Source organism: Notamacropus eugenii, chromosome 4, assembly GCF_028372415.1.
Source record: "Notamacropus eugenii isolate mMacEug1 chromosome 4, mMacEug1.pri_v2, whole genome shotgun sequence".
In the NCBI taxonomy this organism is placed as follows: Eukaryota; Metazoa; Chordata; class Mammalia; order Diprotodontia; family Macropodidae; genus Notamacropus; species Notamacropus eugenii.
Genome location: NC_092875.1, coordinates 67,115,256 through 67,140,536, shown reverse-complemented (window position 1 = coordinate 67,140,536; position 25,281 = coordinate 67,115,256). Strand labels below are relative to the sequence as shown.

At 41.2% G+C, this 25,281-nt stretch overlaps 1 protein-coding gene across 4 annotated transcripts in view; it reads right to left on the bottom strand.

Moving 5' to 3' along the window:
* The window catches only part of ELL (elongation factor for RNA polymerase II), a 135,607-nt gene that overhangs the window by 38,916 nt on the left and 71,410 nt on the right, over positions 1-25,281 (bottom strand). For all 4 annotated transcript variants that reach the window (XR_011965535.1, XR_011965536.1, XR_011965537.1 and 1 more), the window contains exons 3-4: positions 6,000-6,121; positions 5,256-5,419 (exon numbers count right to left, since the gene is read on the bottom strand). Coding sequence is in view for 1 of the 4 variants with exons in the window: in XM_072601636.1 (XP_072457737.1) it covers positions 5,256-5,419; positions 6,000-6,121 (286 nt within the window). In the remaining 3 variants the exon portion in view is untranslated. The remainder of the gene's footprint in view (positions 1-5,255; positions 5,420-5,999; positions 6,122-25,281) is intronic.

Sequence of the window (25,281 nt, the reverse complement as noted above, 5' to 3'; positions counted from 1 at the left end):
AAATCTGACATTATTAGAATCAGAAGGGATAGCATGAATACAACGTAACGCCCCTGTGACAATCAATGAAGAATATGGAGAAGCAGAAGACTGACACAAAGTAGAGTGAGCAGAACAAGTAAAACAATCTACACGGCCACGGTAGTGTCAATGGAAAAAACAACAATAAAACCCCCAGCATCCTCTATAATTATAATGACCCAAACATGGCTCCACAAAAAAGAGGGGAGACTGAACTTTTTTCTTTGTGGGGGTGGAGGACTACAGATGAGGAACAAAACGTGCAATGGTGGATTTGGGTGATGAACACATTTAGTTCTGCTGAAATGCTTTATCCCTCCCTTCTTTTATGATCTTTGTCACAAAGGGATACCTCTGAATAGGAGAGATCTATTGGGGAGAGATACATTTAGAAATGAAGACGAAATTAAAGGTAAAATAGATCGATAAAAATGCTTTTAAAAATTACTAAGTACCTTCATGATTATGCAGTCCAACTCCTGCCTAAAGGACCAGTTGAGAAGGAAAAAAGTTATATTCTGTACCAGTGGAGGGAGTCTCTATAATGATGAATTCATGGAATTAGTAGCCCAGCGGTCAGATGACAGTCTGGCTGGCATAATTCCCAAGTGGAGATTAAGAGTAAGATGTGAGGAGTAACTAACATGCTGGATGATAGAACTAGATTCGAAAAGACTGTGACAGGCTAGAACAATGGGCCAAATCCAATCAGATAAAATACAACAGTAGTAAGTATTTAAAACCTGGGTACAAAAAAATCAACTACACAAGTATAGGATGGGGTAAATTTAACTATTAAAAGTAACATGTGAAAAAAACCCATGGATTTTAATGAAATACAAAATCAACATGAGTCATTGGTATGACAGATCAGCCATTAGTGTTAAAAGCATTAAAAAGTGCACTCTATCCTGATCGAATAACATCTGGAGTATTGTAGAATGCTCCAGGGTCATATTTTAAGTTGGACACTAACATGCGGCAACACATTCAAAGGAGGGTATGACCAATATGTCAAGGGAGTCTCAAACTTTCCTCAAGAATCTAAATCTGAATCATGTGGACAAGGATTTAAGACCTGATTCCTTGACCCCAGAACCAACACCGAACTGCAAAAAAATCTGGCCCGATGAAAGGAAAAACTTCCTACTGATTTTGGTTGTTCAAAAGTGGAAAAGGTTGCCTCAGAAGGTTACAATTTCCTCATTACTGGAGATCTCTGTACTCCCAGATCTTAGCACCTCACATATACCAAGTGTTGAATAAATGCTTGCTGACTGACTGATTTAAGCCGAGGTTCAATGACCACTTGTCAGGAATGTTGAAGAAGGTGCTCCTACTCTGAATAATGGGTTTTACTAAAGGTTATGACCTCTGAGATCCTTTCCAACTCCCAGATTTGATAATCTTAATTAGTGTCACAAAGTTTCTGTACCTGAGCATTCCCAGGCTTAAGGAACTGATCTCTTCCTTTCACACTGGTCTAAATGCTCTCTAGAATGTTGCTTCCCTCAGGTTTCATGGATTCCCACACAGTGTCTATCTTTCTGCCACCTTGGACTATTTCAATGTGTCTAACTAATCTGATCCTCTAAACTGCCACACCTGGAGTCAGAAGACCTGGGTTCATAGTTCCCAAACTTTCTAATTTGGGAATATCAGTTGCTTTCACCTCTACATACTCAGATCTCAAGTTCACTTTATTCATTATCCAGACTTTACACAAACTAAGGCCATGAGTGCCATTTCTGTCCCTTTCACAATTTATTTTCCTCTTTGCACAATATACTGGAATCCCCAGAGTGCTTCTTCTTTATCAGCTAAAATAGATAATGCACATTTAAATAGTGGCTTTATGGCTTATGCCTTAATAGATATAATAACTGGGTCTGGAATCAGGAAGACCCTAGTTCAAATCTGGACTTAGATATTTACTAGCTGTGTGGCCTTGAGCAAATCACTTAACCTCTGTCTGACTCAGCTTCCTCAACTATAAAATGGGGAATATAACACGACCTACCTCCCAGGGTGGTTGTTAGGTTCAAGTGAGATACTTATAAAGTGCTTAACACACTGCATAAAACACATTAGGCACTACATAAATGTTTGCTTCTTTCCTTTTTGGTTAGAAAGAAGTCTCACACCATTCTCTCATTTAATCTCCCCATGAATCTTATGAGGAAGGCTGGTAGAGCCTATTTATACCCATTTTATAAGTATTTTACTTATATTTTCAGAGGAGTTCAGCACCTAGTTCACTGTTTTCCCTTTTACTAGGGACCTTCAACATTCATGCTGATGTACCTTCAAATTCCCTAATCTCCCAATTTCTCCATTTTCTTAAATCTAATAACCTACTCCTTTACTCCACCTCATCAATACACAGAGATGGTCACACACTGGTCCTCCTCATTACATGGTGAGTAAATTCTACTTACCTAATTAAAAATCCCATCTTTTATCTATCTAACCATAACCTCCTATCATTCCATCTCTCCCTATGTCTCACCCTCTTAAACCCCTTCTCTGCCCTCACTGAAACTTCTAATTCCTTTACCCTTTAGTAATTTCTCATCATTACCCTAGCTCTGACTTCACTTGCCTCCTTCTCTACTCTTGACCCTGGAGTTGGCCAGCTCAGCTGTACACTGTTCTCTCCTCTCAAATCCCTCATCAAACCTCAGCTCTGGATCTCACCCTCCATCTAACGCCTCCACTGCTACTCAGGTGTTGCTAAGTAGAACTGCAGCAAGCCCACATCGTTTGTCTCCTGCAATCTCCCACAACCACATTTGATCTTCCTGATCCCCTTAACTGCTACCTCTCAAGCTACTTTTTATTTAACTTCTTTAGGGATTTGTTTTCTTTATACTTATTCTGAAGGCATCGGTGTATGTATGTGCACACATGTGTACACACATAGGTATCTCTTTATTGTCTCATTCATATGCTTCAAGTGGGCACTTAATAAATACTAGTTGATTGATGGCTATAGATTAAGTTAAGATCCTAGAGGTGATTTGACCAAGGCAACAAAGTTTTTAAACTTTGTTTAAAAGGAGGACCTCAACTCCTCCTACTATATGGTTTTTCCTCTACACCTTTGTATGCCACATTTTCTCCCCTAATAATTCAAATAAATGAAAGTGTCATTTTCAATATTTCAAAAAGTTCCTTAAGAAAACTGAAGAGTTATGGGACCAAGCGGAACAAGAGCAGGAAACAAGCATGTTGAGCTGATGTAGGGCAAGAACAGGTGGCCACCACAGAGCTGTGGCAGAGAAACAATGCAAGCATCCTCTCAGAGGGAGCTGGGATCACAGCTTCCTCAGCTGAGTACTGGAAAGAACTCTAAAAGCCTTCTTGTCAAACCTGCCATTTTAAAGATGAGGTAACCAAGACTCAGAAAGCTCCAGGGCACACAGATAGTAGAAGCTAGGATTCACACTTGGATTCTCTGACTCCACGTCCAGTGGTCACGTCAATAACCTCACACCCACACCCTCTGCCAGGCTAATCCAGGCCTAATCCTGCAGGCCCTATCTCCCCCACCCTTCATAAACTCTACAAAGTCTTCCTAACCAGGGCAGTCTAGTGATCATCTTCCTTAGCTCTGTATATGTGCCATCTCCCCAGGAACTAGCTAGCTCTTTAAGGAAGGCATCTCATAAGGTATTTGTCACTCCCTCCCCCCCCTTTACCTTAGCAGTATCATATGAGCACACTCAACTGTTGAAGGATGTTCAGAATAAAAATGTTCAGAAAATTACTTCCAAGAAGTAATTACTAGCACAAGTCTAGTATTTCTCCCCTCCTCTACTTTCTATTCCCATGAATACCTGCAGTTGTCAGGACAACTATAATAATTTCCTAACCCACCTCTCCCTCTAATCCATTCTTTGTTGACACCAAACTAATTTTCCACCACGAGCACTACACAGCACAGCTCTGACCACAGCACCTCCATTCAAAACCCTCCAATGGTTCTCTATCATTGACCATGGCAGAGTCTAGCATTCAAGACTCTCTCTGATCTGACTCTAACCTCCCTTGTTAGTTTCTGTCCTACCACTCCCCTGTTAAAGTTAAAATGCATTACTCTAAGCAAAATGCTACTCACTCTTTCTAGACCCCCTGACCTTGCACCTGGAATTCCCTGTTCTAAGACTTTCTATTGAAACATTTGAGGTCTACTTTTCCCCAATAATTCCTCCTTGACATTCCTAGCTGATATTGCTCTTTATCACCTGATCTCATAGCTTTTTATTATACTTATACACTGAGCATAGTTTAATCTATATTCATCTTTGTCAATGTTTTATTTCAACTACTAGAAAGTTAAGTCCTTAAAAGTAAAGGCTGCACATAATTTGCTTTTAGAAATATTCAACCAAGTGTGCACGACCAGAAGCTGTAATATCATCAGTATGGTTATTCTCCCACTAACATGGATCATAATTCCTCTTCTTTGGTTGTTGTACCCAAGAAAATCCATTACTGACTCATTGGCTTACCAATCCACTGTCTACAGCATTGTACATAGCCTTCCATCTCTAGGTTATCTTTGCTATTGCCTTTCTCCTTCTATTTTGATCACTATAAAAATCCACTGACCAGCCCTCCCAGGGTGGAAGGAACGCCCAGAGCTTGTGCTTGCTGATTGAATCTTTCGGAATCAAGGTCACCTGCCATTCAAATACTGAAGTCAAGGTGAAAAAAAATACAAACTTGAAAAATGTTAATTGTATAAATCTTGGTTTCCTTCTTAGTAAAATTGGGATGATACTTTTACCTATCTCACAAAGTTGTTATAAGGAAAGAGCTTTGTAACTTTTAAAGGACTACAGAAATAGATTCTACTAAGATTATTTTCAATAGCATAAAATCAATGTGGTGCATCATGAAATCAAGACGGAAAGGTCTCTTCATAAAAGGTGATTAGGGAAAGGTTTCCAGGAAGTGGCCATGTGACCTGTCTTGGAAGAAGGGAAGGATTTCAACATGCTGAAATGGAGAGGAGGAGAGCATTCTTGGTGAAAGCTTGACTACTGAGGTGGGCAAGCACAGAATAAGTTCTGGACCCAGAAAATAAAACAATTTGGCAAGAACATTCACTGGCTGGTCAAGGTGGGCAAAGTGGTGTGGGATGCCAGGTTACGGAATTCAACTTTATTTTGGAGGCATTTAGTATCTGATGAATCAACACATAGCCCTCGGATGACCATGTTCCTTACCAATATAACGAACTCCTGGTTTAATGACAATGGCACTGCGGCTGCGGGTCTCCTCCTCAGCTTGGGCCATGCTCTGCCGGGCTTTTTGGTAAGAATCATCAGTGGCACATACAGTAATCTTGTCCTGTATACTGCCCAGGCAGTCCAGATGGACATTTCCATTGCTGAAATACAAATGAGAAACTGAGTGCTCCACTTCATTAGCAAATAACTAAAAGCCAAGAAACTCCAAGACTTGATCATTTCGTGGAAGGTGACACTTGCCCTCAAACATCTCCTTTCTACAAATTCATTTCAAATAGAACAGTAATTCAACCACCAAAGACCTATTAAGGTCACTCTCCAGCATGTTATCTCAGCCTAGCATACTGGAAAACATTCCTTACTACATACACCCCTGACTAGACAGCTCTAGGAGACCTGGGTTCTAGTGCCAGCAATGCTACTAACCTACTGGCTTTGGGTAAATGAACTTTATTTCCTCTCTCTAGGCCCAATTTTTTCATCTGTAAAAATAAGAGAACTAGATAGTCTCTAAGGCCCTTCCACCTCTGACATTCCATGTTATGAGTTTCAAAGTTGCTTTCAGCACTAAAAATCTGTGATTCTGTGACCCTGGTGTACATGTTTTAAAAAACAAAATTTGGTTTAACTGCAGGTAGAGACAACTTTTAAAAGGACAGGTTGGAACACCATGTCACTACATATTTGCATTAACACTAATTATTCCATAACGCCACTCACCTGGACACATATTGCTGGATGCAATCAAAGCTCCCTTGGGGGCTGTCCCTGCCAATATTTGAAAGATAAAATGTGAAAGTTCGTACTTCTGTTGGATAACCAGGCCGGGGAATTGTGATGTGCTGTTTGGAAAGGGAAAGGGAAAAGTGTCAGTCACTTGGAAAGGTAGCACTATGTAACCTTTACTTAGGTTAACCAAAAACAAAACAAAACAAAAAAACAAACCATTGGTTAAACCATCATTATCATCATAAGCCAAGACCAATCTTAATAATGATAAGAAGAACCATCATTTATAATATAGCACCTTAAGGTTTGCAAATGTTTTATAAATATTGTCTCATTTGACCCTCACAACAGCCCCGGGATGTAGGTACTGCTACTACTCCCATTTTACACATGAGGAAACTGAAGCTGAAAGACATTTGGGGACTTGCCCAAAGTCACACAGCTACTTAAGTGTCAGAGTCAGAATTCAAATCTGACTCTTAATAACTCCAAGTCCAGTACTCTATGCACTATGCCAACTAACTGCCTGCCCTTATGAATTAATAAATTACTCAATCCACAAGAATGATTACAAAGAATAATTTCACTTCTCATCAATCTTTAAATTTCTCTTTTTTGTCATAATACTTGCACAAATAGCTATCAAGCTTTACCAAGATCATAAGAGTAATTCTCTGTGAGTCTTGACTGGATCTCCACTTTTACATTCTTTACTCAGATTGTTCTCCCACCTGTACCTTTGCTTGGAATCTCTTATCTCTCCCCATTCTGCCTAGATTTTTTGAGGCCCCGCTCATATGCTATCTCTTCCAGGAATCCCTACCTGCTCTCCTCTCCTAGACAAAAGGGACTCTTTTGTCCCAGAGCACCCAAAGTTCCTCCTCCTCACCCTTTTAGATACTTATATTCCTCTAGTCCTTGCTTTTCACATCTCACCCAGACCCTGGTGGGGAACGGGCCCTTAATAAATGCCTGGTGAATGAACGATGACAGTTTCAGGGGCAAGATGACTTGGAGATGGAAAATCATATGTGATGTTGCTGACAAGTAATTACATCTAGCATATTCCAGACTATAAGAAAGATAGTTGGGATAGAGAAAGAGAGTTTGTTCTTCTCTTTAGCTACTGCCTTTCCATTGTAAAATCATCATTATATCCCTAGATCTCTTAGAACATCCAATTAAGAAAATATCACTTGCACTTAAGGGGAAAAGGGTCACTAAAGTCTATTCTTCCTGTCTTACCTAAAGAGATTAAACATACTGCTTTAATTTGGGATCTTAATGGTGGTGGTGGTGGGGGTTTCTTTGGTTTTATTTCTTAAAGAAAGTTAGCCAAAAGAGTTTAATCCTACATTTTAATGACACATTGACCTAAAGAGTATTTACTGGATGTCAAGCGGAATTGAAACCAAATAACTAACTGTTCTGTTATCAAAAAACATACTTGAGCTAGGAGACAACAGGGTATGAAACCAACAATATTGTCCTATGATGATCCAAGATACCTGGGGGTTCTAGACCCAGTTCTATCATTCACTTCCCATAAGTAATGGGCAAGACACTTTATCTTTGTAAAGAAGGGAAGGAGTTCCCATTCTGACACTCTATATTCTATATTCTAGCTCTGAGACAGCCTGACTCTTTTTTTTTCCTCCAAAGCTAAGATTCTGTACCTACCTCATTTATGTATCAAGTATTTCACTACAGCCTCTGATGTTGATATACTAAACACATGTAACCACCCAGAGTAGACTTAAAATAACCCATTTACAGATGTGACTTTTGTTCTCAATTACAACAAGCCATTCGAAACACACTACACAGATGACTGAGTTTCAAGTTTCTGAAAATCACTGCCAACCAGGGGTTCATGAAAAGCATCAGAAAATCGTGGTGTGTTTCTAGTTTGACTTTTACTCATAATTACCCCAAATACGTTAACTGGAAGAAAATTCTAAGAAATCATAAAATTGGGGGACAAAAATCAAAAGCAACTTCTGATTGAACCTGAAAGCATACATATTAACAGCTGTTTCAGACATTCTCTATAAGCCTCTTTCTTTTTACCACCTGCAAATAAAACACCGTGTCTTTGCCAAGACAGAACTCAACCAGTCTTTTCAGTACTAATTAAATAAACTCCCACCTTCTATAGTGATTTGCAACTTTTACAATACTTTCCTTACAACCACTCCCAAGTGGGAAAGATCGCACAAGTCTTAACATTGCCATTTGACAAAAGAGGAAATGGAAGCTGCCCACGGCCACACAGCTAAGAAAAAACTGGACCCAGAATTTGTACTGGGGGAATTCTATGTCTTGTACCATAGCAAAATGGCTGGCAAATAATACCGATTTAGCTTCATAATTCTACCACTACAATTTAGACTGGAGAAGTCTTAGGGAGTCACATCACTTGTCTTTAGCCCTTGAAGAGGGAGCTGTCATGGGGTAAATGGATCAGAAAACAGAATTCAAAGCAGCGAGTGGAAGTTGCTGGAGCTAGGGACAGCTGTGTGACACTGGCTAAATCATACCTCTCCAGAGGACCCATATTTTCTGTATAGTGGAGGCATTCAACTAAATTGCCTATTGTCCTTTAGAGCTCTAGTATACTGTAGTGGAAAGCGGGAGGCATGTTTAATATAAGGGCTGAACTAAATCCTTTTAACCAATGGATTAACCATATACCTTTGGTTTTCCTTAACCAAAGGTACATGAAGGCAAAGACAGATGGTATCTTTATTTTGCATTCTTTAAAGATATTAAAAAAAAATCAAAGGCAAATCCCTAACAATACTCTGTTCCCTCAGCGGTGGGGGTGGGGGTGGGGGGTAGGGGGGATAGAGACAGACAGAAAGAAAGAGAGAGAGAGAGAAGTCAAAACAGCAGTGTTTCTTTCTGAAGGAAAACTAAAGAGTATAAACAAGTTTGGGTTATGTTCCACTAAAAGACAGGATCTCTCCAAGGAGCTCTACAGGCAAAGTTCCTTGGGGCCTCTGAATATGACCTATTTTGAGAGAAGGGTTCAATTTTAGGAAGCTTCTGTTTTAGATCTAGTGTCTAACTTCCCTTGATATCCTATACACACATTAAAAAATAGTTGAGATTCAAGGCCTGTCACCTCCATGTGTATGGTACTTTCTAGAAGACTAGTAGCCAAATTTTATATTAACAGAATTTTTTAAAATATAAAAAATGAGAACCAGCAGGAAACACAAACAAGTGAGATTGAGACTGACTCTCTCTCAGCAGCATTTGAAGACTAATTCCAAATACTCTGGAAACTCAGCATTCTATTTAAAATATTCCAGACTGCAAGACACTCAGTCAGTTTTTCAGTCGGGAACAAGTGGAAGAGGAAAAAGCATTTATTTAGCACCTGCTGTATACCAGGTATCATATCAAATGCTTTACAAATATTATCTCCAGTGATCCTCACAATAACCCAGGGGAGGTAGGTGCCATTCTTGGGGGCAGCTAGGTGGCACAGAGGAGCCAGGAACACTTGAGTACAAATTCAGCTTCAGATACCCCACTAGTTATGTGACCCTGGGCAAGTCACCTAGCTTCTCATCTGCAAAGTGGGGGAAATGACAGCACCTCCCTCCCAGGGTTGATTGGCACACAGTAAACACTACAAATGGTAGTCATTATTAATTTTGATAGTTATTATTATTCTTCAGTTGGGGAAAGAGGCCACATTTGAACTCGTGTTCCTGACTCCAGGTTCAGAACTCTATCCACGGTGCCCCCTATCTAACTGTTCTCAAATTCTTGCTCTATTTACAATTAGCAGCTTTTCAAACTATTAATTGCCAAGAAAAACAGAATTGAGATGGAAAAACAGTAGCTCTAGAAGGGGCCTTTAGTGGTCCTAACACCTCATTTCAAAGAGGAGAAATCCCGAGACATGACAGCCAGTCAATCAATATCACATAAATAAGGCCATACAGGAATGCTGCTTTCTCAGCATCCTAGATAACACTTTACTGCCCCTTTACACCTAAGTGCTATTTTGAATTTTGAACTTCTAGCATTCAAAATATGTACCAATTGCAGGAGGCAGTCTCAGGTTTCTCCTTCTCAGCCCTGATGCTAACTGTGTCAGGCACAAAGACCATAGTGATGGAATGTTTTCAAATTGGTAGATGATACGAAATGAGAAAGGCTCATCTCCATCACAGAACCTGGGCCCAAAGGAAGCTTGGCAAACCAGAAGTATGAAACAGATCTAACAAAATAAAATATAAGAAGGGACAATTATAAAGTGGGTTTAAAAATTATCTACACAAGTACAAAAATCAGGTAGACTCAGTTGAATGGTAATCCAAAACAAAAATACCTAGAAACAAGGATTCTCAAAGGACTGTACAACGTTGGATGCTATGTTATTGCAGATTAAAGAAAACATAAATAATAATTTTGTTTAAATATTTTCCTTGCCCAAATATATAATGTGGTAAGTACAAGATTAACAAAGTACACAAATCAAGCTCATCTCACACACACACACACACACACACACACAGACCTGACCTCAAAACATGTCAGACTTTGAATTTTGAAAGGGAAGCAAACAAGCAATTCTATAGCACCTACTGTGTGTCAGGCACTGTGCTATGTGCTTTGCAATTATTATCTCATCTGATCTTCACAACAACCCTGAGAAGTAGGTGCTATGATTATCCTATTTTACAGCTGAAGAAATTAAAGCAAACGGACTCTAAATGACTTGCCCAGCTAGTGAAGCCTGAGGCTGGATTGAAAGAGTTGGAGGCACAGTCAGAGGCAGCTCGCATTTAGGGTTAGGATGAGGGTTAGGTCTAGGTCTTCCTGATTACAGATCCTGTTTTCGTGGTGCCCCAAGCAGCCTAGCTAGTAGACAAACAACAGGACTAAGAATCAAAGTATGAAGACAAACAAATTAACATAAGGCATTTTGTAAACCTTGAAGTGACATAAAATAGCTGGCTATAAACTCCAAAAGAAAGAACTCAACAAAATGAGCTGTGTCTATTGCAGGGAAACAACACATATATTGGTCCCCCAGCCCTCTGAAAGCATCATAGACTCCCCCAGATGAGAGTCAATTCCTCACAGCAAGCACTACAAAATTTGAGAGTCCCAGCCCTAGGGCTGTATTTTCAAGGCTTCAGAGCTTCTGAGAGGCACCAGTGCTTGGAGAGATGCAGGGGAGAAGCTGCCCTGACAACCAGGCACCATGACTTGGCCCATGGAGGGCCCAGGAGGAGCTCCTGGGGCCCCTATCTCAGACAGTTTGTGAGAATCAAATCAACCAACAATGTAATCACCAAGTGCTAACAAATTATGTTCCAGACATCATACTAGGAACTATAGGCATAAATACAAACCAAACAACCCAGCCCTCATGGAACTTATAGGCTAGGGGAAACAAGTACAGACAAGCAGATACAAAAAAAATATGCCAAATAAATATAAGGTCATTTTTTTTTTTTGGTCTGAGAAACCTTAAAACTCTGTATAATGTCTGCTACTATTATAATTTAGAGAATCTTCAGAGTTTAAAAAAAATGTACCTTAACAGTTCTTTTTTCTAGTGGTGCAGTATGTGGAATGAGGAAAGGAATTGTCTATCTATCTATCCTCTGCCCAACTCCCAAGCACAGAATTGTTCTGGGTGTCTCCTTTAGGAAGGAAACTGGCAACCTGGAACACAGCCAGAAGAATGGGACCAGGATGTTGAGGGGAACTGGAAATCAGGTCCATCAAAAACATTGGTGTTGAATATTATTTACCTTAGAGAATAGGAAACTTAGAGGGGGATTCAAGGGATGCCTTCAAATATCTGAATGGAAGTCATGTAGAAAAGGGATTAGATTTCTTTTGCTTGGCTCCACAAGGCAGAACTAGAGAAACTTGGTTTAATATAAAGAAAATTCCCCTAACAATTAGAGTTGTCAGAAAATGCCTAGTAGGCAGGGAGATCTATTCCCAGAGATAGGCAACTGATTCCTTTTTGGAGAAGTTTAGATTCTGGATAGGGGCTGGCCTACCTTTTGAGGTCTCTCCCAACTTAGAATTTATGATATTAACAGAGTTAAAAATAGGTTATACTCTGAAATAAACACACACACACACACATTCTTCTTCCCTCCCCCCCCCCATAAGACGTTAAGCAGAAAGCAGTTGATTTATGTGCATTTTTAAGATTTTGAACAACTGCTGACAGAGCCAATCTCATAGTTTAACATAATGGCAACTTGTAGGGGCCGGGCTATTTCTTGCTTTCAAAAAATTCCAAGGAAACCCCAGTTCCTTCCTCTCTCTGATCTGACACACATATGGGAGAAAGAAAAGTGGTGGCCTCGGCTTAAATTTGAAGTCATGCAATTCCCGCACAAAGCTTCTTTAAACTTTTTTCTCTTTGAAATCAGTCCCAAATTTAGGACTTGTGGCTCTCCCTAGTGATTTAAAGAATGATGTCTGCAGCAAAAAGCAGTCTTTGAAGTGACAAATTAAGTCAGAGGAGCTTTGGGGCATATTCGGGGAAGGGATTACAGCAGGTTAACTTCAAGGGTCACAAATAGTTTTGAATGGAATTGTCTGGAACTGAAGCAGGCCGAAGGGCAGAATGTCTCTCTTCAAGTTTCCCCTTGTAATCATAGTGATTTGTTTTTTCGAAGCCAAAGTTTTTCAAACCAAACAGTTAATTCTGGGAGCAACAGTTACCTTGACTTGTGAATGCAACACCCAAAAACAAACTATCACACAATCTGTCCTGCTCCACAATGTAATATGATTTAAAAAGACAAAAAGTCCTTTCTGTCTATGCCAGTTAGACCAGCTCTTGACTCTTCAGAGTCATGCCTTTGGCCTTTGCTGATGGGTAATTAACTGGACTGACCTAAGAAGGTGACAGAGATGTGATGTTGGTTCCACCCAGATAATGCCACTTCTGCGTCCCCTGATACCTCAGTGCAGTTTAGAATCACATACTACAATGTGTCATTTGTTAAATTACACTGCTAGATGAAATCCCCTTCCTTTGATCTCTTTTTCATTTAGTCCGTATGATGACCAGACATCAATGAAAGGCCTTACTGCTGAAAGCTTGTGTTTACAATTGAAGTTCCTGACTAAAAAGAATCAATAGTGAGAGGTACCTATTTCTCTTTTAAGCAGTTCTACTTACCGCATACTAACTTAGAAATTGTTTTGATTTTTGTTTTCCTTCATTTCAAATACACTGGTTTGGGACTCCTTAAATCAGCACAGTGGAAAGAGCACTGGACAGCCCCTTCAGGTCCAAGTCCCTGCTCTCTCATTACAAACTCTACATGCATGTAAATCTTAAAAGTGTTACTTAAATGACAACTATCATTATTACTAAAGTGTAAATGTGAGCTTCTATTATCAGTTAATGTTAAGGCACTTTCCTATTATGACTTGGTGATCAAGACCCTGATTTGCCAGTTTGACCTTTATAAAACTGTAATGTGCTATGTAAATGATTTACTAATCCTCACAATAATAATTTGTTCTTACCTTTACTCTTTGTACAAATTAAGGTACGGAAGCCTCAAAAGTAACAAAGCTAAACAGGGATAGTGTTTGGACAAGAACCCAAGTCAGTCATCTTACACCTAGAGTCCAGTGAGGGAGATGAGGCAGGTATTATCTCCATTTGATTAAAAAAAAAAAAAAAGGAAACTGAGGCTCAGAATGAGAAAGTGGCTTAATTGCTAGCAAAGCACTTTACAAACATTATCTTATTTGATCCTCACAGCAACGCAGGAGACAGATGCTATTTTATTTCTAATTTTCAGATGAGGAAACAGAGACAGACAGAATAGACTTGTCTAGGGTCACACAGATTGTAAGGATCTGAGGCCATATTTGACTCAGCCTTTCTTGACTTCAAATCTAACACTACTCTACACACTGCACCACCTACTTATCCAAATCTGGCTCGTCCAAAATCCCAGAAGTCAGGAGTCTGGTGCTTCTTTCTCCTGTGGCCAAGGATCAAATTCTGATGTTTTTTACGTTTTTAAAATACAGTCAAATTTTATTTTAAAACGTAAAAACCATTCTTAACTCACGGGCCATAAAAAAATAAAAGGCAGCAAGCTTGTAGCTTGCAGCTGATGCCAGTTTTCAAACATACAAAAATACTGAGCTCTGGACACTGTTAGGGACTTTCAGTGAACACAGGTGGATAAGCCTCAACTGAAAAACTTGTGTGTTTTATAAAGAACAAGTTTTTGCTAACAAGTTTCAGGAGGGGGTAGGGCAGCCCAATTATTTATTCCTCTTCTTTTGGACGTGTGAAGCATCAGGGGCTCAAAATGCCAGATGTCCTTGGCTTTGGGGCTGATTCACCTATAAAGTAATTTCAAAACTGCTAGGGGTCAATTGAGACTCCACAAAGTTAACTCACATCTGAGGAGAGTAAGATCTTAAAATTGCAGCTGATCTTTCAAACCCTTTTGCCAGGCAAATGGACATGAAACCAAGAGTTTTACTCTGGGTTAGGAGGTACCTGCCTTCAAGCACTTCTACAGAAAGCACATCTGGCTGGATAGTAGTAAGATTTTTTTTCCCTAACCAACTACACAATGAAATCTTCAAATAATAACATGCAGATTTCCTTTGAAATGCACTGCTGTCAGATTAAATCATGTGACTCAGAAACCTTTACTAGTCCTTGTTTCCTAGGCAGCATAAATCCTAATTCAAGACTCTCCACCATCTGGCTCCTTCCTACCTCTGCAGCCTTTCCTCAGTTCCAGGCAGAATATACTTATCAGAGACTTGCAGCTGGAAAGAACCTCAGCTGTCCTCCCAGAGAAGGGACGCTCTCTACAATACAGCTGGTTAAAGGACAGGTATTTAAGAAGACTCTAAAAGACCACAAAAGATTTTCGTGTCCTTTGACACATACCAAACTCTTCTCATGTTAACTGATGCCCTGCCAGAAGCCCTCCAGGATACCTCCTTTGTGCTTTGTTAATTCCCTATGCTGATACTGTTCTCTCTGCCTCCACAGCAGACCTAGAGGCTCACTACGGCCTCCCAATGGTGGAGGGCTCCACTCAAAGAGGCCCCCAGGCTAGCCACAATCCAGTCCTCTCTGGGCTCTCATGTCCCTCAGGTCACACCACCTCAGTGTTCTTTCCTCAGAAGAATGTAAGCTCGGTGGGAGCAGAGGCTGTCCTGCTTTCTACTAGTACTTGTAGTCCTAAATACAAAGGCCTGGTGCCTGAGTCATAATTGCTTGTTATACTGTGGCCTTTTCCCATCTAGCTACTCCTGTCCAAGAATTGGGCAGCTGAGATGCTGCTTTCTCCCTTACGCCACTCACAGACTGAAATAATTTCTCTCTCCTTTGAACTCCCCAAAAACTTTTATTTCTCTTCCTGCACTATCACATTTTGCCTTGTATTATAGTTACTAGTACATGTCTTCTCTCCTCTAATAATCTATAAGCACTGTGAAAGAAGGAACGAGGTCATGGTTATGTCTTAGTATCAAAGATGAGGGTTGTCTTACACTGCTCCTGACCACAAAATTAGGAAAGCTAGGTTCCAGATACTAGTTCAATGACTTGCCACAAGTCAATGGCATAGTAAGCACAAAAGGAGATCTCTTGGGATTGAGCTCACATGCTCTTTGCCCAGGCCTTGCCCTCACACTCAGTGACTTCCACATACACCCTGATACTCCCCTCATAGGTCCTCACTTTGCTCACTGCCTACGCCTGCCCTCCACCTCAGCCTGATCTTGATCATTCCTTGTAAATGCCCCATGTCTGTGGTCATGAACTCTATGATTCCCTTAGGAGATCACAATCTACTGGCATTCCACCCTTCCTCTGCAACCGCAAACTCTGTTCTCCTCATTAACTGGTGACCTTCAGTCCTTCAACCTATCCATCAAGTCCTTCCCAACAACCCTGTACTAGGTACACCAGCATCCCTTCCCCATCTTAACACCTTGGGGAACCAAGTCACCTCCTTTTCTTCAGGTTCATTCAGCAGTACATGTATTAGATCAAAAGCAGCAGATGGGAGTTATCCGAGGCTGAGGTTTGACAAGATAAGATGGGCAATAAAGGGGTATGGAAGTCAAAAAAATCATAAAATTGTGCTGAGAGTCCACTACAAATTTATGTTGCATAGCCTAAACTGGACCTTCAATGCTGCAAGGTCATACTTTTACACTTCTCCAATTATCTCATCATCCCACTCACCACAGTGACTCTTCCAAACATCTCCATCCTTCCTCAAACCTTTCATGGCTTCCCCTACTCTTGCCCCTCTCAGCCAAAAACTTTGTTTCATATTCCATTGAAAAAATTGAGCTCCCTCTTTACCTCACATCTCCCAGATGTCATCTGCTCACATCTCCTCCTTTACCTGTCTCACATGAAGAGAGAAGCCCTTCTCCTTACTAAGGTAAACCCCTCCTATATGTACAAGTGATCCCATTCCATCCTTTCTTCTCCAGCAGACTGCACCCTCCATCATTCCTACCTTCTCACTCATCTTGAATCTCTCCTTTTCTACTGGCTACTTCCTTACTACCTACAAACATGTCCATGTCTCCCCTCATTTTCAAAAAACCCTCACTTTCATCCATCCCCATATCATCCCGTATCTCTTCTCCCTTTTGTGGCTAAACTCTCTGAGAAGACCATCTACAATGGCTGCCTCTACTTCCTTTCTTCTCATTCTTCGTAATTCTTTATAGTCTGGCTTCCAACCTCATCACTGAACTAAAATTGTTCTCTCCAAATTTTCAATAATTTTATTGCCAAGTTTAACGGAGATTTTTAAAATCCTCACTCTTCTTGTCTCATCTGGCACTGTCATCCACCCACTTCTCCCACAACAGTCTCTTCCAGGGATGGGGAACCTTTGGCCTTGAGGCCACATGTGACCTTCTAGGGTGTGGGGTGCAGCCTTTTGACTGAGTCCAAATTTTACAGAACAAATTCTTTTGTTAAGGGGATCTGTTTTATGAAGTTTGGATCCAAAGGGTCCACTTGAGGACCTAGAGAGGCACATATGGTCTCGAGGTTACAGATTCCCCACCCTTGCTCTCTTCTCTCTTAAGACAACAGATAATACTCGATCTCAGTTCTTCTCCTACCTATTGAACCATTCTTCAGTTTCCTTTGTTGGATATTCATCCAGGTCACATCCATGAATCATGGCTGTCCCCCAGAGCTCTGTCTTGGGTCCTCTTTTCTTCTCCCAGTATTTTTCCTTGATGATCTCATCAGTTTCCATGGTTTAAATTATCATCTGGATGCTAATGATTTTCAGATAGAATTATTCAGCTCTAAACTCTCTGCTGACTTTCAGACTTAGATCTCTAACTGCCTATTAGACATCTCAAAGTGGATGTTCCACAGACATCTTAAACTCAACATATCCAAAACTGAACACATTATCTTTTTCTCCACATCTTACCCCCTTCCAAACTTCCCTATTAATATTAAGGATACCATCATCCTCCAAGTCACCCAGGCTTGAAACCTAGGTGTCATCCTTAACACCGTGCTCTTTCCCAGACCCCCATATCTCCTCTGTTGCCAAGGCTTGTGGATTTTGCCTTTGTAACATTTCTCAAAAACTCTCGCTTCTCTCCTCTGATACTGCCATCACGCTGGTGCAGGCCTTCATCTCCTCAAACCCAAATTACTTCAGTAGCCTGCTAGTTGGTCTCCCTGCCACAAGTCTCTCCCTATTCCAGTCCATCCTTCACTATCCTCTACTAAATCATCAGTGATTTTTCCTAAAGAAAATATCTGACTATGCCATTCCCTACTCAGTAAACTCCAGTGGCTCCCCATTACCTCCAGAATCAAATATAAAATACTCTATGTGGCATTCAAAGCCCTTCACAACATCCTTCCCTCCCTTGACCTACCTTTCCAGCCCTTGTACATCTTATACTTTTCTACATATTCCACAATCTAGCAACAGTGGCTTCCTTGCTATTCCTCACATAAGACACATCAGTTCCCATTTCTGGCCATTCTTCATTCAGTGAACAAATTCTTTTATTAAGGGGGTGGGGGAATTCATTCTGTGAAGTTTGGATTCAGTCAAAGGGCTGCACTTGAGGACCTAGTGGGTCACATGTGGCCTCAGGGGCCATAGGTTCCACACCCCTGGTCTAAGAGGAAGAAAAACAGAGACTGCCTTCACTACTGCTTGACCAGTGGATAGTTTTAGAACCTTTAATAACAACAATAATAGAAATAATAAATATAATAGTAGTTAGCATGTACATAGTGCCTACTATGTGCCAAGCACTGCACTAAACACTTACAAACATTATCTCAAGTTTTCCTCACAACAACCCTGAGGTAGAAGCTATTATTATTCCCATTTTACAGATGAGAAAACTGAGGCAGACACTGGTTAAGGGACTTGCCTGAGACCATACAACTAGTAAATGTCTGAGGCTGTGTTTGAATTCAGGCCATTCTGACTCCAGACCCAGCTCTCTATCCAGTGCACCACCTAGCTGCTTACCATTACTAATAATAGGAATGATAGCTATCTTTTATATAGTGCTTTCATATTTACAAAGTGCTTTACAAATATTATCTCATTTTATCCTAACAACAATTCTGAGAGGAAAGTGCTGTTATCTCCATATGGGAATGGGGAAACTGAGTCAGAAGTTCTGACCTATCCAGGGTCATATAGTGGTGTCCATTACATTTAATGGATAACCAAGTTATTTTCATAAATTAAGACACTTATCATTTTCGACATCATTCAAACGTTCATTGTCATTTGATAATGTGAAAAGAAATGTTCAAATAAAAATGTCAACAAGCATTTATTAAGCATTTAGTGTATGTCAGGCACTGAGCTCTTCTCCCCTCCTCTTCTCTCCAGGCTCATAGACTGGTTAAGGGGACCTGTCCGTCTTCACAATAAGCACAGGGAATATAATTTTATGGTGTTAAGGGAAAAAATTGGGCTGCTTAGTATTACTTTAAATGCCAGATACTATGTTACCCTGAACTAAAAGGACAGAGCAGTGGGTAAACTCTAAATCACGCCTAGTCTATGAAGAAATACTTTACTGATACACAGGGTATAGCAAAGTGAGCAGTTTTTTTGGTTTTGTTTTTTAATGCTAAAAGTATTAGAAATGATACTGGGGTCATGACACAACTCTATGCTCCACACTCTTCATCCTGACCCACCAGGCCCTAAAATTCTGTGACTCCACAAGACATGGAAAGGGCTTTCCATGGGTGACTAGGATAAAGAAGGGGTATCCTAAATCTCTGGACATTTTCTTTAGCTGTTCCTCATGCCTGGAATACTCTCCCTCCTCATCTTTGCCTGCTACTTTCCTGGGCTTCCTTCAAGTCCCAACTAAAAGCCCTCCTACAGGAAGGATGCTAGCGTCTTCCCTCTGTTAATCATTTCCTATTGAGCCCGTCTATAGTTTGCTTTGTATATATTAGTTTGAATGTTGCCTCCCCCATTAGATTGTGAACTCCTTGAGAAAGGGACTGTTTCTTGCCTCTTTTTGTATCCCCCGTGCTTAGCACAGTGCCTGGCACACCACAGGAGCTTAATAAATACTTACTGATTGACATCACAAGAAGAGGTTGAAAGAAATGGTGATGTGTAGCTTAGAAGAACATGCCTTGAGAAAAAATTGATAGCCTCCTTCAAATATTAGAAGAGTTCATGAAAACGAGGGATGTCATGTTACATGTGGCACAGCAGGGAAAAGTTGGACAAACAGGCACAAACTATATGAATGTAGAGTGCAGGTCAATAAAGAACTTCCTAGAGACAAAGCTATGCAACAGTGGGATAGGCTACTTCATGAGATGGTTAATTTCCTTTTTTTTGTTCAGCCATTCAATTTTACTTTCTTTTTTTATTCTGAAATCTCTCCCTTCCATCTCCCACTACCCTTACTGAGAAAACAAGAAAAACAAAGCCCATTATAAATATGTATAATCAAGCAAAACAAATACTTACATTGGCCATGTCCCCAAAAATGCCCTAATCTGCACTGAGTCCATCAGCTCTCTATCTGGAGATGGGCAGCATGTTTCATCATGAGTCCTTTGGAAATGAGGTCGGTCACTATACCGATCAGAGTTCCTAATTCTTTCAAAGCTGTTTGTCTTTACAATATCATTAGTGGAGAAATGACTTTCCTAGTTCTGCTGACCTCACTCCACATGAGTTCATGCAAGTCTTCCCAGGTTTCTCCCAAACCATCCTTCCCATCATTTCTTACAGTACAGCAGCATCACTGTCATTTGCCACAACTTTATTCAGCTATTCCCCAAATGATGGGCAGCCTTTCAGTTCTATTTTTTGCCACCACAAAAAGAGCTGCTATAAATATTTGTGTACATATATGCCCTTTTCCTCTTGCTTTGATTTCTTTGAGGGTAATGACATTGAGTGGCAGGGTCAAAGGGTAGACACAGCTGAACAGCTTTGGGGGCATAGCTCCAAACTGTTTTCCAGAATGGCTGGACCAACTGTGCCTATTTTCCATTGCTTTTCATTTTCCTTTTTCTGATCAACTTTTCCAGTCTGATGGATGTGACGTGGTACCTTGGAGCTGCATTAATGTACATTTCTCTAATTATTAATGATTAAGAGCAATTCTTTATACTACTTTTGACAGCTTTGATTTTTTTTTTCCACCAAAAACTGACATTTGACTATTTTTCAATGGGGAATGGCTCTAATTCCCTATATATTTCAGAAATGAAATCTCTTTATCAGAGAAATTTGCTGCCAAGATTTTCCTCCCATTTACTTGCTTTTATTCTAATTTTAGCTACATTGGGTTTTTTTGTGTAAAAAGTTTTAATTTTATAGGGGCGGAGCCAAGATGGCGAAGTAGAAAGACGCACATACACATAGCTCCGAACACACAAACCACAGAACGGCTAGAGGGGACCAAGCCAGGGCGAATTCTGCACCCAGAGACCATGGAGTATTGGAGCGAGGGAGATTCCTGCTCCGGAGAGACCTGCGGACCTCTCGCGGGGGGTCCTTCGCGCTGGGACGGGGAGCGGAGTGCGGCCCTGCTGCGGCCGAGACACTGAGGGGAGGAGATCCGAGAGGGCTACGGGGACGGGATCTCCAGCGGCCACGCGGGTCCCCCCACCCACAGAGGGACCTGCAAACCTCTCGCAAAAGGTCCGTCGCACTGCAGACGCGGAGCCCAGCCCGGACCTGCGGCAGCCAGGGCTCCGAGAGATACAGATCCGAGCAGGCTTCAGAGAGGGGATCTCCAGCGGCGGCACAAGCCCCCCCTCCCCCACAGGTGACGAGGGTCGGTGAGAGAGTCTCTTTGGCGGTCGAGAGGGGAGTGGGGTGCCCCCATGGCTCGGGCCCCCCGGGAGGTAGAAGCTGAGAGGCGGCTGCAGACAGGGGCTCCCCAAGCGGGCGGGAGCCTGGATCCATTGTGGAAGGTCTGTGCATAAACCCCCTGACAGGCGGCCCTGCCCCTGACCTCAGCACATGAACTTAATTTAACACTGAATAGCAGCCCTGCCCCCGCCAAAAACCCTAAGGCGGGAAGCAGCATTTGAATCTCAGACCCCAAATGCTGGCTGGGAGGACCAGGAGGCGAGGTGGGTGTGAGGAGAATATTCAGAGGTCAGGCCACTGGTTGGAGAAAATGCCAAGAAAAGGAAAAAGAAATAAAACTATTGAAGGGTACTTTCTCGGAGAAAAGACACTTCCTCCCTTCCTTTCTGATGGGGAGGAACAATGCTTGCCATCAGGCAAAGACACAGAAATCGAGGATTCTGTGTCCCAGCCCACCCAATGGGCTCGGGCCTTGGAAGAGCTCAAGAGGAATTTTGAAAATCAAGTTAGAGAGGTGGAGGAAAGACTGGGAAGGGAAATGAGAGGGATGAGGGAGAAGCATGAAAAGCAGATCAGCTCCCTGCTAAAGGAGAACCAAAAAAATCTTGAAGAAATTGGCACCTTGAGAACTAGCCTAACTCAGCTGGCAAGGGAGGTGCAAGGGGCCAATGAGGAGAAGCATGCTTTCAAAAGCAGAATTAACCAAATGGAAAAGGAGATTCAAAAGCTCACTGAAGAAAATAGATCTTTCAAAACTGGAATGGTACGGATGGACGCTAAGGACTTTTCGAGAAAGACAGATATCTCAGAACATACCGTGCAGATTCGAAAAATGGAAGATAATGTGAAATATCTTATTGGAAAAACAACTGACCTGGAAAACAGAATCAGGAGAGACAATGTAAAAATTCTGGGACTACTTGAAAACCATGATCAAAAGAAGAGCCTAGACATCATCTTCCATGAAATTATCAAGGAAAACTGCCCTGAGATTCTAGAACCAGAAGGCAAAATAAATATTCAAGGAATCCGCAGAACACCGCAGGAAAGAGATCCAAAAAGAGAAACTCCTAGGAGCATTGTGGCCAAATTACAGAATTCCCAGGTGAAAAAGAAAATATTGCAAGCAGCTAGAAAGAAACAATTCAAGTATTGTGGAAATACAATCAGGATAGCACAAGATCTGGCACCCTCTACATTGAGGGATAGAAGGGAATGGAACAGGATATTCCAGAAGTCAAAGGAACTAGGACTGAAGCCAAGAATCACCTACCCAGCAAAACTGAGTATAATACTTCAGGAGAAAAAATGGTCTTTCAATGAAATAGAAGACTTTCAAATTTTCCTGATGAAAAGACCGGAGCTGGAAAGAAAATTTGACTTTCTAACACAAGAATGAAGAGAACCATGAAAAGGCGAACAGCAAAGAGAAATCATAAGGGACTTACTAAAGATGAACTGTTTACATTCCTACATGGAAAGACAAAATTTATAACTCTTGAAACATTTCAGTATCTGGGCACTGGGTGGGAGTACACACACACACATGCACACACGCACACATACATAGAGACAGAGTGCACAGAGTGAATTGAAGAGGATGGGATCATATATTATAAAAAAAAAATGAAATCAAGCAGTGAGAGAGAAATATTGGGAGGAGAAAGGGAGAAGTTATATGGGGCAAATTATCTCTCATAAAAGAGGCAAGCAAAAGACTTATTAGTGGTGGGATAAAGAGGGGAGGCAAGAGAAAAACATGAGGTCTACTCTCATCACATTCCACTAAAGGAAAGAATATCATGCACACTCATTTTGATAGGAAAACCTATCTCATAATACAGGAGAGTGGGGGACAGGGGCACAAGCAGGGTGGGGGGGAGGATGGAGGGGAGGGCATGGGGAGGAGAATGCAATCCGAGGTCGACACTCATGGGGAGGGAAAGGACCATAAGAAAATAGAAGTAAAGGGGGACAGGATAGGATGGAGGGAAATATAGTTAGTCCTATACAACACAACTAGTATGGAAATCATTTGCAAAACTAAACAGATATGGCCTATATTGAATTGCCTGTCTTTCAAGGGGAAGGGGTGGAGAGGGAGGGAGCTAAGGAGGTTGGAACTCAAAGTGTTAGGACCAAATGTAATGTTCTTACCACTGGGTAACAAGAAATACAGGTTAAGGGGTCAAGAAAGCTATCTGGTCCTACAGGACAAAAGAGAAGACGGAGACAAGGGCAGGGAGGGAGGATAGAGGAGAGAGCAGATAGGTCACAGGGGCAATTAGAAAGCTCGGGTTTGGAGGGGGGGAGGGGATAAAAGGGGAGAAAATTTGTAACCCAAAATTGTGTGAAAATAAATGTTTAAAATTAATAAAAAAAAAAAGTTTTAATTTTATGTGATACAAATTGTGAGATGGCTCACTGCCTATCCTTGAAGGTTTTCAAGCAAAGTCAAAATGACCCCTACTGAGGATGCTGGAGAAAAGTTCTGAGCACTAGGGAGGAGACTGGACTAGATAGAACTAGATAGAACTCAAGTTCTCTCAATTCAGATGCTGATTCTGATACCGGTGTTTGTATAAATGCCAGACTCTTTTTATTATTGAAGGAGAAGCTGTCTGAAATAGCATCAAGAAGAGTTATGCTTCTTTCCCAGTGCTAGTCAGGGCTAGAGAATTCCACAAAAACAACAAGGTAGGTAATAAAATATCCCAGGAAATGGGAATACATGGGAAAGGGAGTACAGTACGGGAGTATATGAGAAAGGGCCTTAACTAGGAGACTTAAGCTCTAGTCCAAGCCCTGCTTTTTGTGTGCCTAAACAGGGCATTTCAACTTATTGGACCTCAATTTCTCCATCTGTAAAAACAAAGTAGTTGGGCTAACATGGCTACCTCAGGTCCCTGTTACCTCTGAAATGCTATATTAAAGTCCCCTCCAATTACAGAATTTTTTAATTCAATATTAGTATAAAGAAGGAGTCTTTTTGGTTTTGTTTCTGGAGGGGGGAAGGAAGGCAAGGCAATTGGGGTTAAGTGACTTGTCCAAGGTCACACAGCTAGTATCAAGTGTCTGAGGCCAGATTTGAACTCAGGTCTTTCTGGCTCCAAGGATGGTGTTCTATTCACTGTGCCACCTAGCTGCCCCTAAGGAGTCTTTTTGAAATACATTATTTTTATTCCTCCAAATGATATTTTAAAATACTTTCTGGGGACTATTCAATGATATAAATGACACTGTTCAAATGCATTAAAGCATTATTTGTACACTCACACAGGCAACCAAAAGCCCTTCAGTACTGCTATGTGGCAAGATCCTTTCCCGCAACAGCACATCTCACAAATACATCTTACTGCCTGGTGGGCCTCTCGGGTCCCTGTGATGATTTCTTCAGATGCAGGTGCTAAACACCACTGAGGCACAGTTCAGGACTTGTCCTCTGTAACACCTCACCCTCAAAGCAGCACTAGGCTAATGAATTTTCATTAATGGCACAGATAGGGTGCCATGACAAGTACCTTCAGTCTTCCCCTTGCTCTCACAGACTAGTAAGAACTATTTCCTTTCTGTTTTTCTTCTATTGGCACCATTGTCTAGATAATTATCCATCAATGGTCATTCACTAAGCTTTCCACTCCTTGATCTGCTGTTAACATTCTATGTAAACTGAGGTCACTGGTGATTAAAGCACAGGGAGGCCAAAATGAAGAGCCCTGCCTGTACTTGGGGGTAAAAGTCTTAGCTCGCACATCTGATTCACTGGGCATTCTGGAGTGAGTCATTTTACTTTTCTGGGCCTGCTTCCTCATCTATAAACTGGGACTGATAATAGGAACAAACATGTTTATAGTGCTGAAGGTTTATAAATGTGCTTTCAATATATGATCTCATGT